Source organism: Hakea prostrata, chromosome 6 (genome assembly GCF_041222555.1).
Source record: "Hakea prostrata isolate BN-2017 chromosome 6, UWA_Hpros_2, whole genome shotgun sequence".
Classification (NCBI taxonomy): domain Eukaryota; kingdom Viridiplantae; phylum Streptophyta; class Magnoliopsida; order Proteales; family Proteaceae; genus Hakea; species Hakea prostrata.
The window spans coordinates 9,375,597-9,399,896 of NC_142605.1; the positions used below are offsets into that span (position 1 = coordinate 9,375,597).

The 24,300-nt window shown below is 41.1% G+C and overlaps 1 protein-coding gene across 3 annotated transcripts; it reads right to left on the reverse strand.

Moving 5' to 3' along the window:
* Positions 1–13,240: 13,240 nt before the first annotated feature.
* Positions 13,241–21,005, reverse strand: HB-7 (homeobox-7). Of its 3 annotated transcripts, none has more exons than XM_089159698.1 (12): positions 20,928–21,005; positions 20,264–20,495; positions 19,996–20,165; positions 19,800–19,917; positions 19,286–19,474; positions 18,658–19,143; positions 18,402–18,503; positions 18,102–18,314; positions 17,823–17,991; positions 14,560–14,828; positions 14,373–14,468; positions 13,241–14,286 (listed from the first exon to the last, which is right to left on the reverse strand). In XM_089159698.1, the coding sequence occupies exons 2-12, from the start codon at positions 20,411–20,413 to the stop codon at positions 13,819–13,821; spliced, it is 2,430 nt and encodes an 809-aa protein (XP_089015824.1). In that variant the 5' UTR covers positions 20,414–20,495; positions 20,928–21,005; the 3' UTR covers positions 13,241–13,818. The 3 variants fall into 3 exon arrangements, with proteins under 3 accessions (XP_089015824.1, XP_089015823.1, XP_089015825.1); XM_089159697.1 differs by lacking the exon at positions 20,928–21,005 and adding an exon at positions 20,697–20,906; XM_089159699.1 differs by lacking the exons at positions 18,402–18,503; positions 20,928–21,005 and adding an exon at positions 20,697–20,905.
* Between the last annotated feature and the right edge of the window lie 3,295 nt (positions 21,006–24,300).

Consider the following 24,300-nt stretch of genomic DNA (forward strand, 5'->3'; position numbering starts at 1 on the left):
TATGGAATAAGACCCTCCAGAATGTCAGTGCGAGGAGGAATCCACCAACGAGAGTCTGGTACGGACGGCACCCCCAAGATCTCAACCAACTCGCTGGTAGTGAATATGATCTCAATGCCTCTGACCACGGAGCTGATGACAATCCGAGGACCATCTTGCGGGTCATCCTCGAATCGGTAGGTCAGGTTACTATAAAAGTACCTAACAAGCTCTGGGTAGACTGGATATGGCGTGGTGTACAAAGTTAACCATCCCATCGCCTCTAACCTCTCTCGTATGTAGAAGGTCTTTAGCTCATCTAAGACTACCAACCGCCCGTACTCGATCGGTATGTCATAGAAGTAGCGCTCAAACAGGAACTCTTCCTGAGGTGAAATGAAGAGGTCCTCCTCGGTAACCTCCTATCGTGGAGCATGTCCTATACCTCTGTCAGCCCTCCGTCCTCCTCTGGGCATGATGAACCTGCAGAGACAAGAAAGAAATTTCATTTTGATTAGTTCCCTTGTTCATTTGTTAGATGAAGGGCATTTTTGTAATTTTTCGAAAATTTGAAATTGTTGCAAAAATGCGATTCGAACATACTAGCATGTGTATAAGACTTGGATAAACATGCTGGGATATTTCGTTTGGTGAGAATCTAACATCTTGGCCATGTAGAAGTGAAAATTCAGCAAGAAGGTAAAGAAAAAAATCCCTCTTTGGGCTATGTTTGTAATTTTTCAAAAGTTTGAATTTCGGCAAACCAAATGTGGGAACACCTTCCCCATGGTAAATTAGTCATGTGGGACTTGGTTTCATGTCAAAATTCATTTTGGTTTAAAAATGAGGCAAGTAATTGCAAAGTTGGGAATATTGAGATGAATAGTGATTTTTGGAACCTAAGAATGTGAAATCTTGTGTTTCATGCTTAGTTTGGCTTGTAAAATGGTGGAAGCATGTTTCTAAACGTCCCTAGGCATGATTCTAACCATTAGCATCAACCATTTTGCAGTTTTGAAGAAAAAACCGTATCTTAGTAAATGAAAACGCAAGAAGAGAGAAGAAGAGAATGAGACTTACTTGTGTTGTTGATCAATGCAAGCTTGCAAGAGTGTTGGAAGCCTCAAATCACCCCTAAAACCCTTAGAGACCTTATGAAGAAGCTTTCCCCAGAGCCAAATTTGAAATGGAAATGTTTTGAAATGAAACGAGTGGGCCTTATATTCTGTTTTTCGCGCAGAATGTTTTTGGTCGATACTATTGGTCAATGCCATCAACCAAATGTATCGACCAATAGGGGAAATTTTCTGCTTTTGGGCTTTTTGTGGAAATCTGATTTGTGATTTGTTTCTTGTCAATGTTGGATTATAATCTTGCTATGTTGATGATTTTAAGCATGATTTGGGCATTCTATTCTATTGATCAAGTGATTTTGACAAGTTAAATTTCGATGTTGTAAATTCCGATGTTTGCAGAATGGTGCTTCTAAGGAATCGTTTGATTGGTTCTGATAATTCCGGAGTTGAAGATGTGCCTGCTGGGACCCCGGACCAGCAAAGACAAGGAGAGCACCCCGCCCCTAATGGAGTTCCCGATGCTCCTGAAATCGGAAGCTTCAGAGACATTGCTAGCATTATGACCAACATGATGCAGCAACAGGCGGCACAGTTCAATCAAATGATGACCGAATTTTTGGCTATGCGAGAAGAGAACCGAGCAAGTGGTTCAAGAAACCCTGGCCGTGCAGCTCCGTATGTGGAGAGGTCCACTGAGATCCCGCATACCAAGCTGATGGAAAGTTTTCTTAAACTTCAAGTACCATCTTTTACCGGAATGACCAAGGACACCCTCTTTCCTAATAGATGGTTGAGAGAATTGGAAAAGGCATTTAGACACCTGCAGTGTTCAGATAATCGGAAGGTGTTGTTTTGCAGTAACGAAGCTTCAACATGAAGCCGATGCATGGTGGACCTCCACCAGGCCTATTCTCGAGAACCTTCATGCTGGTGTGGTTACTTGGGAGTTGTTTAAGGAAGCATTCTGTAGAAACTATTTCCCTGAGTCGGTAAAAGATGCCAAGGAGGCAGAATTTATGGCATTGGTGCAAGGTACCCTTTACGTGGCTTGGAATACCAGCAGAAGTTTGAAGAACTCTTTTTCTTCGCTCCTGATTCTTTGAGTTCCGATGTTGCCAAGGCGAAGAAATTTTTCAAAGGGCTGCGACCTTCGATCAAAGTCCACCTCACTGCCTTACCTCTTGGAGACTATGCTCAGGCCGTGGAGAATGCGAAGAAAATTGAGGAAACTGAGAAGGAGAATGCGCGAGCACAGAAACCTTGGCAATCCAGACCTTCTGGATTTGTTGATCGTATTGACCGTCGTTTTGTGAGGCCTGCACCGTACCCCACTCCCACCTATCAGCCCCGGAGTGTTGGGCCGAGTCCCAGTGCTGTTCATGTAGGCCAGTATGGCCAGACTAGTGGGACCCGACCTGCAGGAATTGTTCAGCCTTCTCAACCTGGAATGGTACACCCCAGGCCTGCATTTTAGAGACCTCCAGTGGCAGCTACCTCTGTTGGACCGAAGGATAATGTTTGCTTCTTTTGCAAACAGCCCGGCCATTTTGCCCGTCTCTGCCCCAAGAAGTCTGTTCAGCCCGGTGCTCCTGTTCAGAAGAGTGTCCCTGCTCCTCCTGCTGGCAGAGTCTTCAGTATATCTGGTACTGACCAAGAAGCTTGTCATGATGTTGTTACAGGTACATTGTTAGTCGCTTCTTTACCAGCATTTGTATTGTTTGATACGGGTGCATCTCATTCATTCGTTTCATCTAATTTTGCTGTGAAGACTAACCTAACACCTAGATGTTTGTCTAGTTATTTGTCAATTTGTACCCCTGTTGGGTCTGCTGTTAAACTAGATAAAGTGTTAGAAGAATGTCCTGTTTGTGTTTGTGGTTTTGAACTTGAAGGCAAGGTTGGTGTTGTTCGATATGAGAGATTTCGACGTGATCTTGGGAATTAATTGGTTGACAACCTACTACGCCGTGATCTTGTGCTCTTCAAAGAAGATTCAATTTCGACTGGAAGGGAATTCAGTTTTGGAGTTCCAAGGGAAGAAGGGAAGAGTGAGCAAGAAGACTTTGACCGCTTTAATGCAAGTCCACTCCTTGATGGAAGATGCTTCATCTGGAAGCAAGGTCAAGGAAAAGAAAAGACTTGAAGATGTTAGTGTGGTTTGTAACTTTGCTGATGTGTTTCCAGACGATCTATCAGGACTACCCCCTGATAGAGAGGTTGAGTTCTCTATAGACTTAACTCCTGGAGTGTCTCCGGTGTCTAAAGCTCCTTACAGGATGGCGCCTACCGAGCTAGAGGAGTTGCAAACTCAGCTGAATGAACTCCAGGATAGAGGTTTTGTGCAGCCAAGTGTGTCACCCTGGGGAGCTCCGGTCTTGTTCGTTAAGATGCATTGACTACCGAGAGTTGAACAAATTAACGATCAAGAATAGATACCCATTGCCTCGGATTGATGACCTGTTTGACCAGTTGAAGGGCGCGTCTGTGTTCTCGAAGATTGGCTTGAGATCGGGGTATCACCAGTTGAAAGTGAAGTCAAGTGATATCTTTAAGACGGCTTCCACACGAGGTATGGGCACTATGAATTCAAGGTTATGCCTTTTGGTTTAACAAATGCTCCTGCCGTGTTCATGGACCTCATGAATCGGGTATTTCATGATGTGCTCGATAAGTTTGTGATCGTATTCATTGATGACATCTTGATATACTCGAAGAATGAGGAAGAGCATGCGGAACATCTGAACTTCACTTTGCAAAGGTTGAGAGAAAAGAAACTCTATGCTAAGTTTAGCAAGTGTGACTTTTGGCTCTCAAGGGTAGTGTTTCTTGGCCATGTTGTTTCAGCCGAGGGTATTCGTGTTGACTCGGAAAAAGTGCAAACGGTTACCGATTGGGAAAGACCGAAGACCGTGACTGAGATAAGAAGTTTCTTTGGATTGGTAGGATACTATCGGAGATTTATCGAGAATTTTTCTAGGTTGGCTGCCCCTATGACTAAGCTAACTAGAAAGGAAGAGAAGTTCATCTGGACCGAGTCCTGCGAGAAGAATTTTGAGGAGCTGAAGGTTAGATTGACAAGCGCCCCGGTTTTAACTATACTTGATAGTTCCGGTGGGTTGACAGTCTACACCGATGCTTCCATGATCGGATTGGGTTGCATGTTGATGCAACACGACAAAGTTGTGGCTTATGCCTCTTGGCAATTGAAGGACTATGAGCGGAATTATCCCACTCACGACTTAGAGCGTGCCGCCGTGGTTTTTGCTTTAAAGATTTGGAGACATTACCTATACGGTGAGAAGATCGCTATCTTCACAGATCATAAGAGTTTGAAATACTTCTTCACCCAGAAAGAGCTGAATATGAGACAAAGAAGATGGCTGGAGTTGGTTTCTGACTATGATTGTGACATCCAATATCACCCAGGTAAAGCAAATGTAGTTGCGGATGCTCTTAGTAGGAAGAGTCAGAAGAAGGATTTGAACTTGTGTGCTTCGAGTCGACCTTTGTTGTTATCAATGGAAAGGTTTGGCTTAGAAGTGGTTCCTGAGGGTTCGGATTGTATTCTTTATGCCATGACGGCAAGATCCACCCTTAGAGACCGGGTCGTCGCTTTGCAAAGTTCTGACCTTGAACTGAAAGAGAAGATTGAGAAGGTTGCCACGAATTCAGAGATGGACCCTGCTTTTAGTACATCTTTAGATGGTGCCTTATTGTTTAGAGGTAGACTCTGTGTGCCTGCTGCTGATGAAATCAAGAAGGAAATATTGAAAGAAGCACACCAGTCGATCTTTACAATACACTTGGGGGTACCAAAATGTATAAAGACTTAAGGGAACATTTTTGGTGGAATAGCTTGAAAGCGGATGTTGAAGACTTTGTTGCCAAGTGCGAGACTTGTCAGCGTGTTAAAGCCGTTCGCCAACCTCCGTCCGGATTGCTTCAGCCCCTTCCTGTTCCTAGTTGGAAGTGGGAAGATATCTCCATGGACTTCGTGACTAGCTTGCCGCGGACAAGTAAAGGAAATGACACTGTATGGGTGGTTGTAGATAGGTTGACTAAATCAGCCCATTTCATACCTATGAAGATGACCTACACTTTGGACAACGTGGTTCGTCTACACGGTGTGCCGGTGAGTATTGTGTCTAACCGTGATCCTAGGTTCACCTCAAGGTTTTGGAATGGATTGCAGAAAGCCTTGGGAACCCAATTAAATCTGAGTACAGCTCATCATCCCCAGTCTGATGGACAATCTGAGCGGACGATTCAAATTTTAGAAGATATTCTCAGATCTTGTGTGGTGGATATGGGTGGAAATTGGGATGAACACTTAGCTTTACTTGAGTTTGCCTATAACAACAGTTATCAATCAACAATAGGCATGGCCCCTTTTAAAGCTTTGTACGGTAACACTTGTAGAACGCCTTTGTATTGGATTGAGACAGGTGAAAGAAAAGTCTTAGGCCCGGAAATGAGTGAAGCTACAAATGCTATGGTCGACATGATTAGAGAAAGGATTAAGTCTGCTCAGTCAAGACAGAAATCTTATGCCGACAAGAGAAGGACCGATCTGGAGTTTCCAATTGGAGAGAAACTTTTCCTTAAAGTATCACCTATGAAAGGAGTGATGAGATTCAATGTGAGAGGAAAGCTTAGCCCCCGCTTCATCGGACCTTTTGAAATCTTGGAAAGGGTTGGACCTGTTGCTTATCGCTTGGCCTTGCCTCCATCTCTTGCTGGAGTTCACAATGTGTTCCATGTTTCGATGCTTCGAAAGTACATAGAGAACCTAGAACACATACTACAGCAAGCACCCGAAGGACTTAGTGCTGATCTTTCTTACGATGAAGGACCAGCTGAAATCCTAGATAAAAAGGACAAGCAGCTGTGGAATCACACCATTCCTTTGGTGAAGATTCGGTGGAAGAACCATACCCAAGAAGAAGCTTCATGGGAAAAGGAAGAAGAAATGAAAGAGAAGTTTCCCCATCTTTTTGAAAGCACAGGTACGCTTTCAATTTCGAGGACGAAATTCTTTTAAGGGGGGGAGAATGTAAAATCCAGCTTTTACCTAACCTTGACCCAACCCGGTCATTGTTATGTTTGTAGGTCCGAAGACCCGAAGTGGTGGTAGAAGGGACTTATGGGCCCTACTGGTTGATGACGTAATGTCGGGATTCCAGTTTATGGACATTGATGATGCTGCTCCTTCCTTGAGCACATTACCAGTGTTAAGTTAGAATCTGCGCACTGATGAAGAGTGAAACAGTTGAGATATCAAACAGACTCCGGTGCAAAATCCGAAGGTACTCCCTAAAACTAGACCTCTTAAGTGAACTGTAGGAGAAAACCCCATGCAATTTGACCTTGTATAGCCCTCCAAGTCCGCACCTAAAGTTGCTGAACTATTTTGTAAAATTCTGCAGAAATATGTTTTGGTCGATACTATCGACCAAAGGTATCGACCAACAAGTTTGCTGAACCCAGATTTAAAGATTCTTGGAATATTCTTTTCTATTTATTTATTCCTCGAGACTAGAGCCCTATTCTCGGAATGTGGGAGAGCCTCCAAAGAACTCCTCCTTGGTAGTGGTGAAGCATCTTCTTCATCAATCATTGCCAACCACTCATTCCTACTTTCTTGTTCCACTTTAAAGGTATGACACTCTCTCTCCTAATCACTTTCTCACTCATCTTTTCTCTATTTTACTGTTTGGACCATGGCCAAGGTGCTGCAACCTTGCATACACCTTGCCATGAACCTTCTAAACCCCATACAATGATGTTTTCACCGATATGACTATGATTGATTCACCTCATGATCATTAACTACACATTTCCATGATTTATTGCTTACCAACTTGCTTTATTTACCAAAACTGAGATGAAGCTCATGATTAACCTAATATATACCTTGCATATGTGTTCCATGTTACTTCTAAAAGCTTCCCTACCTAATCCCCCATGTTTTCCCCTAATTTGCATTGAGATGTAGCCAATGCCATGACCTACAACTCTTAACCTTAATATGTCGATTTGGGGATTTCCCAATGGACCATTGGATTATGAAAGTTTCTTGATAATTAGTGTCCCCATGTTGTGTTTAGACTATCCTCCAAGTTTCGTGTCAATCCGAGACCCAGAATACCAAATCTGGGCAAGAATCCAAAAAGCCAGCTTGCTGTCCTGGAATTGATTTGGTCGATACTATCGACCAAATGTATCGACCAATAGAGTTGCTGTCAGCAACTTTTGCCTAGTTCTTATTCGTTTGATCTCCAATTGATCTGGTTTCTTCTCTAACCTTTCATATATGCTTGTTTAGGACTTTAAGGCTATTTGGGCCACTTGCTTGTGATCTTGGACCATTCTCTTCTCCGATTCAAGGTAAGGATAGTTATCGATATAATTACCTAAGATATGGAATTTTGACTTGGTATCCCTAACTTAGTAAAGATAGTTTCTATTTCATATTCTTATCATGTTAGACTTGCTACATATGTCTTTCAACAGTAGCTTTGTGTTTACATTATGTTATTTCAATGTCTTATCATGTTTATCAATTCTAATATATGATGACTTATGTCAATGTCATGAATTGAATGTTTATTATGATGTTGTATCTTGTGAACTGATATGATGAACTTGGGCATGTGATTGCTTAAGTATAACTTGGGATTGAGGGGTACCCTACTGGTGCTTCTGTCCTTGGACATCGGAGGGAATAGTATGGGATGTTCTCCGAAGGTGTCCATCGACGCTTCCCGGGTTATTGAATGACATACATAGGACTTGTCTAGATGTATGGTTGGAATGTCGCTATCATATCAGACCCGATTCGGAAGGGCATTGAGACCGAACAACCCGTGGTAGTAGTGTGGATTTGTGGGCACTCAAGACCGGTATCCACTTCGTGAGAGGACATAAATTGCATTACGGTTACCCGGAAGGGGCCATTTATTAGTAGGGTTGCAAATGGCTAGACTTGGGCTCACGGGCACTCAAGACCGGTGAAATGATCCGTGAGAGGGACGTGAGAGCTTCCCGTTTACCATTTGTGGATGACCAATAGGGTTGATGAGTCCGGTGAGTAATATCCGTGACTCTAGTGTGAAGGATACCGGAAAGGATCCCGAGAGGGGAGGAATGGACGTATCTGGAACTGACATGATATGATTAAGTAGATGACTTGCATTGGGCTAGGCTATACCTTGACATGCGCCAATACTTAGACCAAATGGTAATGTGAGAGAGTGGTGACCGAAACCCCCAACCATTGATTTGTCCGAGAGGGATGCAGGACCAAATTTTCCCCGGTGATGAGTGACTGAGACTACCTAAAGAAGTATGGTGCTATGACTTAAAGCATGTCTGCCATAGATGACCAGCATACTTAGAATAAAATCATATTGCATTATATGCCTCATATCATCTGCATCATGTTATGATTGTGGTTTATGTGTGGTGGAATAACTTCCTTGCTGAGTTCTTTTGAACTCATTCCTTTTCTGTTGCAATATTTTGTTAGGCTATTCTACAGGTGATTACTCTGATGGCACCCTCCCTGAGGTGGACCCGGATACCTCATACTACTATCCGGAGACTAGCTACATTGAAGACTTCGGTGACCATACCGAAGAAGATCACCGGCGTACCAGGGTTAGCCCTGGAGTTGTATGGGAGCAGTCTTGTTGGATCTTCATGGTCCTCACCTTTGAAGAGGACATATCCATTGTGGAGGAGACCTATGAGTAGTTACCCCTTCTTTTTGTGACAATTAAACTTAGAAGAATTGTAATAACTTTAACTTATCTTCATAATTTGAGACTAAATTTTGACCTCACTTCCGCTTGGTGAAGGAGTGGATTCCGCCCACTGCCTTCTTAATTTATCTGATTTGATATTTATTTCCGCACTCTGATTATCCTTGATATCTTATTCTTGAATTCTATTTTATTGATTGTAGCTTAATATTGATTGTTCATGATTGTGTTATTGTTGATGTGGCTGATGTGGTCTCTGAACTATGGATTTTCGGGGCTGTGGATCACATCCCGGGTATACCAGATAGGGTACCGGCTGGGTGGATGTGACATATCTATTTTGGGATATCTTAGCTAGGGATATCAGAAGGCTGTGGAATGGGACACATGCCTGCTGATGTCTCCAGCATTGTCTTTACTATTTAACGACATTATTAGGTAGAATCTAGAATTGCATGGCTAGGTACCCCACATGTTACTACCCTTTCGGTAGAGGGATTGAGACCGAGTGACCCGTGATGACAGTGATGTGACATTGGTCCACTGTTAGTCATGTAAATGGTAGGGTTGCATATGTTAGGGTTGGGCTCATGGATGTCCAAGGATCGGATCGGGTGTCGTGAGGAATCATGAGAGCATCCGCCCCAATAATATGTGGATGACCTATATGGACTTCATGTAGACATGTAACTAGTATGACCTTGCATTGGATTAGAAACCCCAACATGCGCCAGTACTCATTACCAATGGTCGTGGTGAAAGAGTGTTGACTTAACCCCATCCATGGAAATGAGAGCCAGGTGTGGACTTTCCCTTTTTCCCAAGATCCCTACAAAGGTAGCCAGTCCTTGTCGGATCAGAGTGATGAGACTTACCCAGAGGAGGGCTGGTGTATATCTTAAAGCATGTCAACCATTAGATACCTGCATAGTTAGAAATCATAATATCATTCATATTTTGCATTCATTCATATTATTTGTGCATTTTGGCATTGTTGGATAATTGATGGGATTTGTGATTGTTTCTTACTGGGTTTTTTAGAACTCACGCCTTTATTTTGTATATGTTTATTAGCCTGCACTGAAGAAGGAATTGTACAGGAAGATGGAGTGGTTTCCTATGAAGGAACCATCCCGTATGAAGAAGATGTGGCATCGTCAGTGGGAAATGGAGATAGCATGTGCGGGAGCTCCTGCGGCTGCATGGTGGTATCTCTATGGCAATAGTGCATCAAACCTTTGGAGACTGGCGATCAAGATCTTATCTCAGACTTGCTCGCCTCCTGGATGTGAGAGGAATTGGAGTACATTCAGCATGATCCACTCCAAGAGGAGGAACCAGTTGGGAAGCCAACACTTGAATGATCTGGTATTTTGTCACTATAATATGAGGTTGAAGCTACAGCATGTCAAGGAGCAGGCTGAGAATGATAGGCCGTACATTGATCTCGATGATATATTTGATGTGGGTGCAGAGCAAGATCCCCTCACTCAGTGGATGTTGGATAGGGGTGAGCCGATATTGGACCAACCTGGATGGAGGCCTGACCCAGACCTAGCTCGAGCTGCAGTGGTTGATGTGGATGAGTTTATGGCCTCTCGAGAGGGTCAGGCACATGCAGAGGCAGCTGCCATTGTTGAAGAGAATTGGAAGGTGGCACCAGGCACGAAGGAGCAGCAGGATGACAATCCAGATGACACACTAACTTGAAAATCTATATTGTAGGTCCGCAAACCCGGAGTACAGAAAGAAGGCATTTGTGGGCCATTCGAATTGAATCCATTGGATTTGACTCGGAACCAATGGAAGTAAATGAAGATGATGCTAATTTAGAAACCTTGTGGATTTCGGAAGAACTAACTTGAATGTTAATGGATTTGATAGATGGATTAAGAATACAGTAATGACATAAGTGGAAGATCCCATAAAACCAAGTAAGACCCTTCTATAACGTGAAAAATGACCCAAAGGAAGTTAGAGCTTTTGGAGCACCAAAATATTGTTTTGACCAAAAAGGGATAGGTTGGCAGCCAGCCTTGGTCACCGCAGGTGACCATGCTTGTTTCGGGGCAGAATTGTCACTTTTGGGAAATTAGGTTTTCGAAGCCCTATTTAATTATTTTTCATTCTAAAACATGTCATTGTGTTCTAAGGCCGTCAGAGAACGTCAAAGACACTCTAGAGAACCCTCTCCAAGGTGAAGGAAGATTTTGAAGCATCCATGACGTTTTCCATTTGATGATTCTTCTTCTGCAAGGTTAGCATTCACTCTCTTCTTTCTAGTTCTACTTTCTCTATTTGTTTCTACCTACTGTAGAGACTTTGAAGAAGGTCTAAATATACTATAATGACCTATTCTTTCATTCTCTTAGTTGTAGCATGAATCTCCATTCACTCTAGCTCTTCCATGAACTTCATGGAGTAATTTCGATAAAGACCTAGTATAAATCTATGCGATTTTTATTCTTGTTGATTAGTCAGATTTTCAATCCATGTTAAATTATATTCTATGATGTTTTCAAACCTTATTCTACTATTCTCTTTACCTTAGACTGAATCTCCATTCATTTTAGTCTTTTCGTGAATCTGTGGTTTGATTTCAGATGAAACCTAATATAGGACTCGTTAGGTTTTCATTCCTTTAGCCTTGATTAATGCCTAAACCATACCAGATAATGTCGTACCATTATTTTAGAGTTTTCTAGTTAATGTCATAGTGGTTTGAAACCCAAACAATGAGTTTCCAATCGATTTTAGGATTTGTTGTCCGTACATAGCAACCTTGGTCGATTCACTTGGCAGCCTTAGGTGACCCAAGCCAAGCGACCAACGGTACTGCTGACAGTAGAATGCCTTGATTTGCCCTCTTTTCATCTTCGAACATTTAGGGTTTGTTTCTAACATTGAATCATCATATTGTTAGGACTTTTTTGGCAAGTTTAAATCCATCTTTTGATCTACTTTTCAAAGGTTTCAAATCAACAACAAAGTGAGGACGTTCGCTTACATATAACATAAGTTACATTCTTATTTGTAACACGACTTGAATGCATGTTATATATTACTGTTTTAGGACTTAATCATGATTGATATGTCTCTGTAATTTTAGAATGTTATTAGTAATGATGTTATGCATATTTATTAAATATGTGAATGCTGGAATGTAAATGAATTATGATATGATTTGAATCAAATTGTAATGTGAATGATTAGGTTTTGATTGTGGAATGGGGAATGCCAATTGGGTATTTCTGTCATGGGACATCAGTGGAGGTGGTATGAGACACAATCCGATGATGCCCCTTGGCGCTTTCCATGATTACTAGATGCCATACCTAGGATGTCTAGAAGTGTTTGGTAAGAAGCCCCATCATATCACACCCTATTGGCATGGGTATTGAGGCCGAGTGACCCATGGCAGCAAATGGGGATTGTGGGCGCTTAAGACCAGTAGCCAACCTATGAGAGGACATAATCATATTGTGGGGGCCATTCATTGGTAGGGTCGCATAATAAAAAGCTTGGGCTCATAGATGTTCAAGACAAGTAGACAACCTATGAGAAGACATGAGAGCTTTCCGTTTATTATATGTGGATGACCAATAGGGTTAAGAGTTCGTAGTTCGAGTTGGTTGGAGCCATAGGATACGATGACTCTAGGGGGAAGGATTTTGGAACCGATTGTGGGAGGCATGAGGGGAAGTATCTGACCCTAAGTTGATATGACTCAGTAGATGACTTGCACTGGGTTAAGTGTAACTTTGACACGTTCCAGTACTCATACCAAATGGTAGTCTGATTGATAAATTGGGTAACTTAGGGGGTGGCATTAACTTTAGGGGGGAACTCAAGGGGTGGGGCGCTGAAATTTTCCCTTTTCCTAAATGGGTATGAACGTAGATAGAATACAAGTAGTTGAATCCCCATTGATATCTTATACATTTTTTAGTGAGGGTTATGTTTGAAATTCAAAAATTTTGCAAATTTCCTTTCTTCTACTATTCTCAATCTTTGATTTTCTTACAATTGTTTCACCGCTGATTTTACGTTTTGTTAAATTTGTAAAAGAAAACAATTACAACAAAGTACCTTAATTGGATATTAATTGATTGGAAATGGGTATTACCATGTTCATATCCCATTAGTAATTGACTTGATTCGAATGCACCTAAACAAGTACCAATGCGGATTCAAAATCAAATTTAATTTATCCGCTTACAACCATAGAAACAATGCATGAAGGGCTCAAACATTTTTTTTTTTTTTTTTGAAATGAGGTTCATCCGGACCAGCTAGGGCTCAAACATTTTTTGGATGTGTCAAAGAAAAGACTAATCCGTCCCTTAAAAAAGAAGAAAAATATCTCATGCCGGCATGACTACTGCATGTGCATTGCTTATTCAAATCAGTAGTAATAGGGATGAAAGTAACAGAGTAGAAACTGAATCCAATTATCAATTTAAGGAAAGATTTTCCTCATTTTTCTAATTTGTTAAGACCAGAAGGGAGAGTTAACATAAAGCAAAGAGGGGGAAATAACCAAGAAGGTAAAGTCAATTCCCGAACCACCACCCTAACTGACTCGAAAGAAATCTGGGAATCCAGACTTGCCAAGAAGCAAGGATCTCATCTGGTTCGCTCTTGACTCCCTCCAGTAAACCCATTTCCCATTTCTATCCCTAACATATTACATAAATCCCTATCTACCATCCAATTAACTTTTATGTCGCTACAACTCCATTTTCTGTATTTCAACCATCCTACTAGAGCCTCCCTTTCAGCTTCCCATCCATTGAGCGACGAACAAAAACAACAAAAACAATTCGCAACTCCAAGCTAAAATGACAACAATGCCTCTCAAATTCAAAAAGGAGGGCATTATATTCATTTCAGCACACAATTTTTCTTTTTTTCTTTTAAGCTTAATTCATGTAACCTAAAAATTCCACGGCTGATGGAGAGGTAGGGAGGTTGAGGTAGTTCCACCTTGGGGTTCCACTCTATCCGTCAGACGCAGCAGTAGGCTCCCCTACGCTGCTTCTGTTGCCTCCACCGCTACTCACTGCATTGCCAGCATTGTTGCTAAGAGTTGCATTGATTTGGTGAACTGCATCGCAGAGATGATTATTGATTGTTGTGACACTAGAGAGGTCAAGTTTTGCAGTTGGGATGGTGCTGGCTAACACCTGAAAACCTAGAGTGAGTAAACAGCCTGAAGAGGATCCATTGCAATCCTCTGATGATGATGATATGCTGTTGCTTCCAAGGCATCCATCACTGTTGTTGGGATCCAAAGGAATTATTATGAAACCCACAGGGAGTACAGGGATGTATGAAGGATCATCACCACTCATTGCTAACTGGACAGCATCCACATCTAATGTGGTATAGACGATAAGGCTACCACTTGGGTCAGTACAGCTTTCCTGCAGCATCAACTCTACGTTCTGGGATGAGTTGCTGGGTGCCTACGTGCATAAAATACAGACCCAGAGAACTTATTAATAAGATCATGTCCTTAAATGGGTTCAAACTTAGAAATCGATCTACTTACATTTATGCGAAGAAGAGAGATGCAATTCCCTGGATGAGAGCCATTTGCAATGTGAGCAACCTCCTGTAATGAATTTCCACTTGAGAGAACATCCAACTGGAAAACAGTGAGATTAGTTATATCTTATTTGCTAAGCAGTAATTTATAGGGAAAAGAGGGGGAAATTGACAGGAGTGTTTGAACTGACCTGAGATCTACGGTGTTCATCTCTCAAGAGATCAAAGACCTTATGATGTGGAAATGGCAACCAAGTTGTGGAGACGGCACTTAAGATAAGACCATTAGGTTGGCCAGGTTCTGTATTTTTCCTCGTTGTTATACGGACAGTGTCTTCGGCAGAATCTGAGAGAGCTGTCCATGACTGACCTCCAGTGGTGCTAATGTTAACACAAAATGTTCTTATAATTCTCTGGGCCAGTTTCATCAAATTCCTCCTTGCCTCGGGAGATGGAATTACTGCCAATGCGTATACAAGTTAAAATTAGCCACAGACATACAAGAAATTATAGGCTCAAACAAGCTGGTATGGTCTCTCCAATTATTTCCAGCAGTTTTTAATCCCCAAGTCCCTTTGTCTTAGATATCACCATTGTTTGGGATCAATTTCATGCTATTTCAGAAAGGTCTTCATGGAAGGGTGATCCATCCAATGATTCCCTTCCTTCTTCCATATATGCTTTTATTCTACGTCTGCCTGGGGTATTGCTTGTTGTAAACGGTAACAAAGCCTTCTTGAGCATCCTAACTAACATAATAGCATACTCTAATGGTAGCTTCATGCTTTGACTGTGAGAAGCAGTAACATAATATTGACAACAAACTAGGAGTAACAGAATGCTACTTGGTCACGTTTTGTAAAAGTACTAGACTGCAAGCGCGTGAGAACATGCCATCAAGTATAAAACGGGGTTTGGGATCACCTAGCCTCTGAGGGGAGGGGAAGGGGCAGCTCTACATACAATACACAATCGGTGGGTGACCCAGCTCCGAAACTAGTTTTGTCAGGTTTTAAAAATTCTTACATGTGTTGTAGAGCTGTCTCCCCCTTCCCCGAGGAGTAGTAGATCATCTTTTCTTGAGGGTGACAGTGGTCATTTCGCACACCCTTATGTCCAATCAAGGAACTTATTTTCGCCGAATTCGATTTTGCCCCTTTGCAAACCGAAACTAGGGGGCGAAACAATATCTTGCGATATATCGAAAATTTTAATTTTTTTAATTTTTTTTTGTATGATTTTTATGCTATTTCTTGCATTTTTTTAGGGCCTGTTTGGTTATATGAATTCAGAGATTTCAAATCTCTAGATTCATAAATCTGAGAATTATACCCGTTTGGTTGTAAAAATCTATAGATTCATGAAATCTAGAGATTCACCTTTTTACATTAAAAACGTGAATATGTAGATTTATGGGTAAGGGGTGAAATCCAGATATTTCAAAAAAACTATACATTTGTACATTCACAAAAATCACGTCGATCAAATAGTTTTTTAGGCTAAATCCACATATTTCATTCCACAACCAAACATCTAATTTTATAAATTATAACTCCATAGATTTGAAATCTCTAGATATTTGAAATCTCTAGACTCATGTAACCAAACAGGCTCTTAGGCGGTTTCTCTCACGATTCTATCACAATCTAACCCATTCTATCCCCATTCTATCCCCATTCTATCCCAATGATTCAAGACTCAAACTTTAATATGCTAAATGTAATTAGGAGGAGAATCTACATAGAATAATTTATCAATAGGAAGACATTTTATAGTAAAATCTTCAAGATTAATGAGCAATCTTATCAACTATATTCTAGTGATCTAGTCTTCAAAAGTCAACATGCCAAATGTGATTAGGGAAGAGTATATACATGAAATAATTTATAGAAACAATTTAAATTATGAAGAGATTTTGTAATAGAATCGTTGTTAATCATTCCAACTATGTCCAAATGATTTTAGGCCTTAAAAGGTAACACGTTAAATGTGGCTAGGTAAGAGATTTAAATGGAAATATTTATAGAAAATAATTTAAATTTACCAAATATTTGCATCAAATTAGGATAGGTATCAAATTTGGGTTCAAAATGACCAAAAATATGCCTGGTGGGTGAATATTACCGAAAGTCAACATGCCAAATGTGACTAGGGAAGAGTGTATACATGAAATAATTTATGGAAACAATTTAAATTATTAATGAATCTTGTAATAGAATCTTCAGAGTGAATGGATAATCATTCCAATTATGTCTGAATGATGTAGGCCTCAGAAGGTAACATATTAAATGTGGTTAGGTAGGAGAATTTAAATGGAAGAATTTTTAGGAAATAATTCAAATTTACCACATATTTGCATCAGATTAGGATAAGCATTAAATTTACCAAAATTACCGAGTAAAAATACCCAAAAAATTAGAGGCGAAATTTTCTATATTGGGGGGCAGAATTTAAATGGAATAATTTTTAGGAAATAATTCAAATTTACCACATATTTGCATCAGGTTAGGATAAGCATCAAATTTACCAAAATTACCGAGTAAAAATACCCAAAAAATTAGAGGCGAAATTTTCTATATTGGTGGGGGGGGGCAAAATATCGCTGACATCATTTCGCCAATTCGACCCGTTCGCAGGGAGCGAACCTGACGAAACTTCATTCTTTGTGTCCAATGACTCCAATCATAGCGGCCACACAAAGTAGTATTCTTTTCTCTTTGAATAAAAAAATAAGGATTCACACCCTTTGTAATTCCTTTCCCTACAATTCTCTACAATTCCTTTCTAGGATTGTGCCATGTGGCATTAAGTAATCCGATGGTTACCCAATTCAAACTAAATTTGAAAAATTCATTTTCCGACAATTCCCTCCTAGGATTGTGCCATGTAGCGTTAAGTAATCCAACTGTTACCCAATTCAAACTAAATTTGAATTTTATTTAAACTCTAGTTTGCATTGGATAACAGTTGGATTACTTAACACCACATGGCACAATCCTAGGAGGGAATTGTAGTGAATTGTACAGGGAATTACAGAGGATGTGGATCCATTGGGTAACCGTTGGATTACTTAACGCCACATGGCACAATCCTATGAGGGAATTGTTGGGAAATGAATTACAGAAGATGTGGATCCTCTAATTAACACTTAATAACAAAAAGGTTAATTAATTAATATATTTAAAAAATATATATTGTGAATAGTTAAAGGGCATTTTAGTTGTAATACATTATATTAAATAACTTGAAGGGTATTTTGGTCTCTCTAAGTTTGAAATTTGAATACAATTAATAGGAGCTAATGATGTTAATTAGGTTGGGATCCACATGTAATATATTGCATTAAGGGAACTCAACATTAGTTTATGGTCCACTAAAGAACCCACACGTAAAAATCTCTTTTTAAGTGTAACATTCAATCTCAATATAGAGAGAAGTGAAAAGATACTAGTACCTCCAAGGTCAGGTATATTTCTGGCCATGAGACTTGCAAATCTCTCACACTGTCTCTGTAAGACTGCTAACCAGCGCTGTGCACCAAAAGCCATCCCAGTAGAAACATATTGATTAAAAACCTGATGAACTGGTCTATCTTCTACGTCTGCATGTTCCACCCATGTTACCTGTGTAGGAATATTGGCACCATAAAACCATCAGCACTCACATTTGCAGTCCAAATTCCCATGGAACATTAGAAGAAATAAATTTGTAAGAGACAATAAAGAGGTCAGACCCTTGAGTATCCATTAGGCATATCCTGAATGATACAGCCAGATGGTCTTCTTCTATATCTTGGGAAGCAAGATTGCAGATTGTCATGCAAGCTATCAATGGTGAAATCAACAATTGCCCAGATCCCTTCTTCTTCATTCAGTTGACAATACCGAAGAAATAAAGCCTCTTGCGTAGGTACCAAAGGCGAAAGGACCTGGAATTCCGCATACATCTACACAATACATTCAAATTGGCAACAATTAAGAAGAATTTAACAATAACAATGAGCAAGAATAATTATACAAATTGAGATCAATACCAAATGCAGAGAACCATTAGCATTTCCAGAAACCCCAGAAGCTATAACTTGAATAGTTTTTGCCCTAGACACAATTGAAGGGAACAGTTCCATCCATTTGTTCTGAAAGATTTTATGGGAAGTCAGAAGCTGAAACATAATCAATAGCTATACCATGTAGACAATTTCAGAGAAGAAGATGTTGTAAGGAACACTGTAAGAATGAGTTATCCTTCAAAAATGTAATAAACTTGCTTTTGCTCAAAATGGTACTTACGGCATCAAGGAACGCATTAACCAAATTAATGCTATTCATAATAACAAGAGCACTGCCACGGCTAACTTCTTTCCTGAAATCATTCTGCTCCTGCTTGAATCCAATGGGCCATGGAAACATTTTTGCATGTTCTTCCAAGTTAAGCACTTCTTTCTCACCATTGCTGCTGTGGAGCCAAAGAGGCTCACAAGTCTGGCACATCTTCCATAATTCATTAACGGCTGTCATGCCAAGATCTAGAACTAAGGGCTTCTCCTGCTCCATAATAATCACACCTCCTCCTGCAATAAGAGGGTTTTCCGGCACAGGTTGCACAGCAACCATGTCATTGCAGTTCCCAATTGATTCCTGGAAATTCCTAGAGTAGATTCCCATGTCAAGATCCAAGGATGGCAAGGATGGGAGTAGCACAATAGGGGCAGAAGGCGCCATTGCTTGAATCGGCTGGCCACTGTATCTCTGTGCCAGGCAAGAGACACGCTCAAGCTGCAAAAGAAAAATAAATAAAGGTAAGTATAAAAACTATATAGTGATTGATGCTGAGAATCAAAATCTATACTACAAATTTTAGTAAAATGGCTTAAATTATTATAATTCTAAGCAAGAACTCAAGACCCATTACATATACCTCTTCCTTAAGCTTTGCATTCTCAAACCGAAGGTTTTGTTCGTCAAAAGAAATCTCGCCAAGAACCGCCGGGCCACCACAGTTAGGGCAGATGATGTTCCTCAACGCTGCTTGCAGTCGAAAGTTCTCGTTCTTCAGATTCTCATTCTCTGCCCTAAGCATCACATTATCTGCTCGGTCTTGCTGTGCCTGTCATAAACACACCACCAATACCCGCAAAAGGTCAAATGGGCAGCCATCTCTCTCTCTCTCTCCTGCAACTCGCCATGGAAGATGAAAAGAACTGCTAAAAACCCATCACAGGGGATTTAATGCATTTCCTCTCTCATATTAATGATCCTCTCGTACAATGCCCCATTTTTTGGCGCTAAAATGGTATGTAAGCATGGAATCCATTCCTTCCAATCTTAGAAAACCGAACCCAATGCAGTCAAGGCTTCCTTATTCATTGTATCAATCATAAATAGGAGGAAGGTGTAGGTTAAAAGGTAGGAAAGGATTCTAACGTACGCACCTTCATTTGTGTCCGCCGGTTCTGGAACCAGAACTTGACCTGACGCGGTTTGAGTCCGAGTTCTTGACTCAGTTTTAGTCTCTGCTTGTCATCTGGGTGTGGATATTCCTTGAACAGCCTAAAAAAATCCCAAAAATATAAAATTACTGAAAACCCTACTTGGAAGATAACACTAGGGTTTTGGTTAGAAGCTTACGCTTCCATTTCTTGAATCTGTTTGACTGTGTGACGGTGATAACGTTTCTTCTTGGTCTGCTGTTCCTGCTCTTGATCATCACCCGAAATTCCCTCTCCATGGCCGCTGCCTGACCGGCTCTCAATTTCGTCTTCTCTCCCTCTCATCATCGTTAATGGATTCTCTTCTTTCTGCAACAACGAAGAAAACGAACTTATCATTCACGACAGCCCACTGAGCATGCGCAACAAACATAGATGGAGACACTGGTCAAGGAGAAGAGAGCTACAAGAATGATAGAAGAGGGAAAAGAATGGAAGGACATGCTGGGCATGAAGTTGAGATTAGGGTTTCCGATTGATGACGAGAAGTGTGGATCCGATGAAACTAAGCTTCCACCACCAACGGATGAAAGAACTTGACAATCTCCTCCATACATAGTTGCGTTTCTGTAGACAACAAGCTCAGCCCACTAACCAAAAGTCTTTCTGAACTGTTCTTCTTCTCTTTGTTTCCTTCACCTGCATTGAGTTTTTTTTTATAAAAACTGAAAAGGAAACTGTGGAAAAGATGAAAGAATTTAAGAAACTTGGAGGTAAATCCCTTAAATTAAGTCCCAGAAAAGATATTCTAAAAGCTACCAAAGTTTCAGACAAAGGGAAACACAGATCAAGATGAGGATGATGAAGATGAGAGTTGTAAATTACGAAATGATACTCTACCTCAGAGACAACTAATCTTCCCTGAAAAAATTAAAAAATCATCTAAGATCTTCAATTTCGAAAATCGCCATGAAAACATGAAACATGAAACATGAAGGTAAGAAAGCAAAAATATGAGTTCATACAGAGAGAGAGAGAGAGACAGACAGAGAAGAGTGACAGGAAAGTAAGAATTCATTGATGGCAGAAAGCCTAAAGAGAAGAGTGAGGAGTGTGGGAATGAATAAATACCTGTGTCGGTGTTGTTTCAGCAATGAAGAACTCTCTCTCTCTCTAACTCTCTGCTTGATGGGTTTTCAGAGCGCCATGGTCCAACCACACAGACGCTGGCAGCCATAGTTTACCTCTCCAAAATCCTAGTCGTTCCAACCCAGCCATAACTCCGTAATTATTATTACCGTACAGGGTAAATGAAGACTTTAACTCTGGTAGCCAGAAACTGATAACGTTAGCAAATCGTCCACGCCCATCGGTTGACACGTGGACTTTTCCTTATGCGTGAAAGAGCGTTTTACCAAGCGTTGAAGTCAACGTTTCCTCCGTTTGGGTCACAGTATTCAATTAATATGCTGGGGAAATGGGTTCCTAGGTGGACGGTATCTTTAGGTAAACGTTTCCTACACGACGTTAGCTTTTACAACTTGATGAAGTCAAAATGCATTGAATTTCCTTCTTTCTTTTGTCGTTTGAGTTTGTATATACAGTATCTCTTGGGTGGGGGTGTGAGGAGACTGATCCCCCACCCTAATGCATGAATATGCATATGGTAGGCCCCACTTCTGAATTTCTGGATCCCACTTGTTTTTTTGGACAAAGGATATCCTACCTCAAAATGGGCCTATTAGGACATGGGCAAGTTCGGATTCTCTATCCGTCGGTTTGCTTTCCTCACATGAGTTTGGATTAATGTCCCGTTAAGAGAGAACAATGTGCTCCCCTAATGTTTGTTAACCATATAATAGGAATAGAACCCAACATAGGAGGACCTACTGAGAATTTTAATTTTGATTTTTTTTTCAATATTTAAAAGTGGGATTCACTTCCACCGTGTGGTTCAAAAGCATCAGGGAAGTATAATGCTCTCTCTTGACAGAAAGGTGATTTAGACTCTCCTCACATCCCTCAATCCTACGTTTAGAAAGAGATCCACTTTAAGAATTAATGTAGGTGCAATTGTAAGGATAGCAAAACCTAAGCATGTGATGCCAATTGTAAGATGCAGAACCTCCACAACACATTTCTCTAAGATGCAATTCTCATCAATTGTATGGTGTGGAATTGTTTCCCTTTGTTTACCTGATGAGGATAAAATAGTATGGACCGAGTTTAACCACGGTCGGGTCATGGATTCCAGTCGGGAGTGGCTTGACCGTGATTGAGACCAGCCTAAGGTTCATGCCTAATAATTGCGTAGGGAGGAAGAAACCTTGTGGTTTTGGAGATAAGCATGATCCGTGGAATTCAGGATGTATGATTGAGTCATAAACGGAAACTGCCATAATGCAAAGTGGGTGATCATGCTAATCATGGTAACTGCCATTAACTACAAAAGAGGGGTAAAACCCTAAGATCGAATGGCCATCAAGAGGAGGCACAAATGAATCCAACAGTCTAGAATCAAAGGTAAAACCTATTTAAACAGGCAAGTAACACACAGTGAAGGTATCTGAATTGTTTCCTCCATTCTATATTGAATTCAAGCTCTTAGAGCTTTGTGATGAGTTCCATTACTGACTTAACCTTCGGAGGTGGCCTCCTGACCCCACGGTCAAGCCACATCTAACACTATTTTGCAGGTCATGGTGTATACAAGATTTTTGAACACATCATTTGGCGCCATCTATGAGAAACGCTTCGAAAAGTCATGGTGGATACAAGATCTACTACACTAAGGAATCAGAATGTACCCCCTCCTCTGGGAGGGAAGCTCCCTGGAGGAAATCATGTTCCTGAAGGAGAAATTCACATCGAAAATCTTAATGCAGATCAAAGATCAAGATATCCTGAAGTGGCCACCCGAAGATGATTGCCAAACTGGGAGAAAGAAATGGAAAAGTATTGTCATTTCCACAAGGACTAGCGACATTACACGAATGAGTGTAGACATCTGAAAGTGGATATTAAAAGGCTAATATCCCAGGGGCAATGTCCAACTTCGTGAAAGGCCGAGGCGATGATCGGGAAAGAAGAGCGACTGGTGAAAAAAGAAGGGAGCGTTCGGGAAGCAGAGATCGTTGGGCTGAAGCTCCCCAATCCAAGAAAGGAAAGGAAATTGTCGAAGCCATTCGATCTCCAATCCTAACCATATTCGGGGGCCCAGAGCCTGAATCCCTCAAAAAATTGAAGGCCAAGTCAAAGTTTGTGGGTTCAGGAGAGGCACAAAAGAGAAAGAGACCAAATGTGGAGGACAATATCACATTCAATGAAGAAGATGAGAGAGGTGTATGCACACCCCATGATGATGCGTTATCAAGGTCGAGATTGGCCGTCAGGAGGTGCACAGAGTGTTGGTGGAAACAACTTCGTCTGCAGATCTTTTATCTTAAGATGCATACTAGAAATCGAAGATGGAGGAGGATTTGCTGAAGCCATCTTCTACTCATTTATATGGATTTGCTGGATCATCAGCGATTGCAGAAGGGTCAGTACAACTGGATCTGATAGTTGGAAATTTCCCCAAAGAAACAACTATTTGGGTAAACTTCTTGGTTGTTTGGGAGCTGCCAAACTACAATGTCATACTTGGGAGGCCATCCCTTACAAAGTTGGGGGGCAGTGGTATTGACCAAGCATATGAAGATCAAATTCCCTACTGATAAAGGGATTGGAGAGGTAACCTCTGGTAAAAAAACCTCCCGACAATGTTATGTTTCGTACTTGATCAGGCTGGTCCCAAAAAAGCCACAGCCCTATAAATAGAGGTTCGTGATGATCGGGATGAGGACATGATGCAAAGGCCCGAACCTATAGAAAAGTTGGAACAAATTGATATGGAGAGTTTATGATCTGACCGGGTTCATACCTGGTCCGACCCTCAACCCCGGTCGAGATGGAGAAAACCGAATCGCTCCCGAGCGAACCGGATCCAGAAGATGGCTTGCTGAAGAAGAAAGATTATTCGGCTGCAAGCGTGCCCTAATCTTACTTATGGATTAGGGTAATCACCCTGATGACAGCAGACTCGAACTGACGGCTGCGGATAATCATCATCAAAGGGATAACTATTGCATAACCTAACGGTTATCTCAGGAGTCCTCTACTAGCCCAAACTAGTAGAAGTCTATCGCTCAACGGATCTTATTGATAAGATCCAACGACTACCCGAAGAAGGCTCGAGTGCATCCAACGAAGGAGATTCGAAGGTACACTCTATATAAACCTCACTACCATACAAGGTGAGGGACGGATGAATCGATCAAAAAGAATACTATCTGAGACTCAGGTTCGGATACATGCGATAGATCCAAACTATCGGCGTCCCTGCTATCTAGATCACCTTTCCCGTTTCTTCATTCATTAGCTTTGTGCTTCTAGCAGAGCCGTTTGTGATTAAGTTCATCAACTGACTTAGCCTTCGGAGGTGGACTCCCGACCCCAGCCGGTC

What these genes read in the sequence shown, in the direction of transcription:
- HB-7 (XM_089159698.1), bottom strand. Translation starts at nt 20,413, where the DNA reads ATGTATGGAGGAGATTGTCAAGTTCTTTCATCCGTTGGTGGTGGAAGC. An exon ending in ATGCAAAGCTTAAGGAAGAG is followed by an intron (nt 19,144 to 19,285) that starts GTATATGTAATG and finishes TTTCTTTTGCAG; the next exon opens with CTTGAGCGTGTCTCTTGCCT. An exon ending in TCTCTCTTCTTCGCATAAAT is followed by an intron (nt 14,287 to 14,372) that starts GTAAGTAGATCG and finishes TTATGCACGTAG; the next exon opens with GCACCCAGCAACTCATCCCA.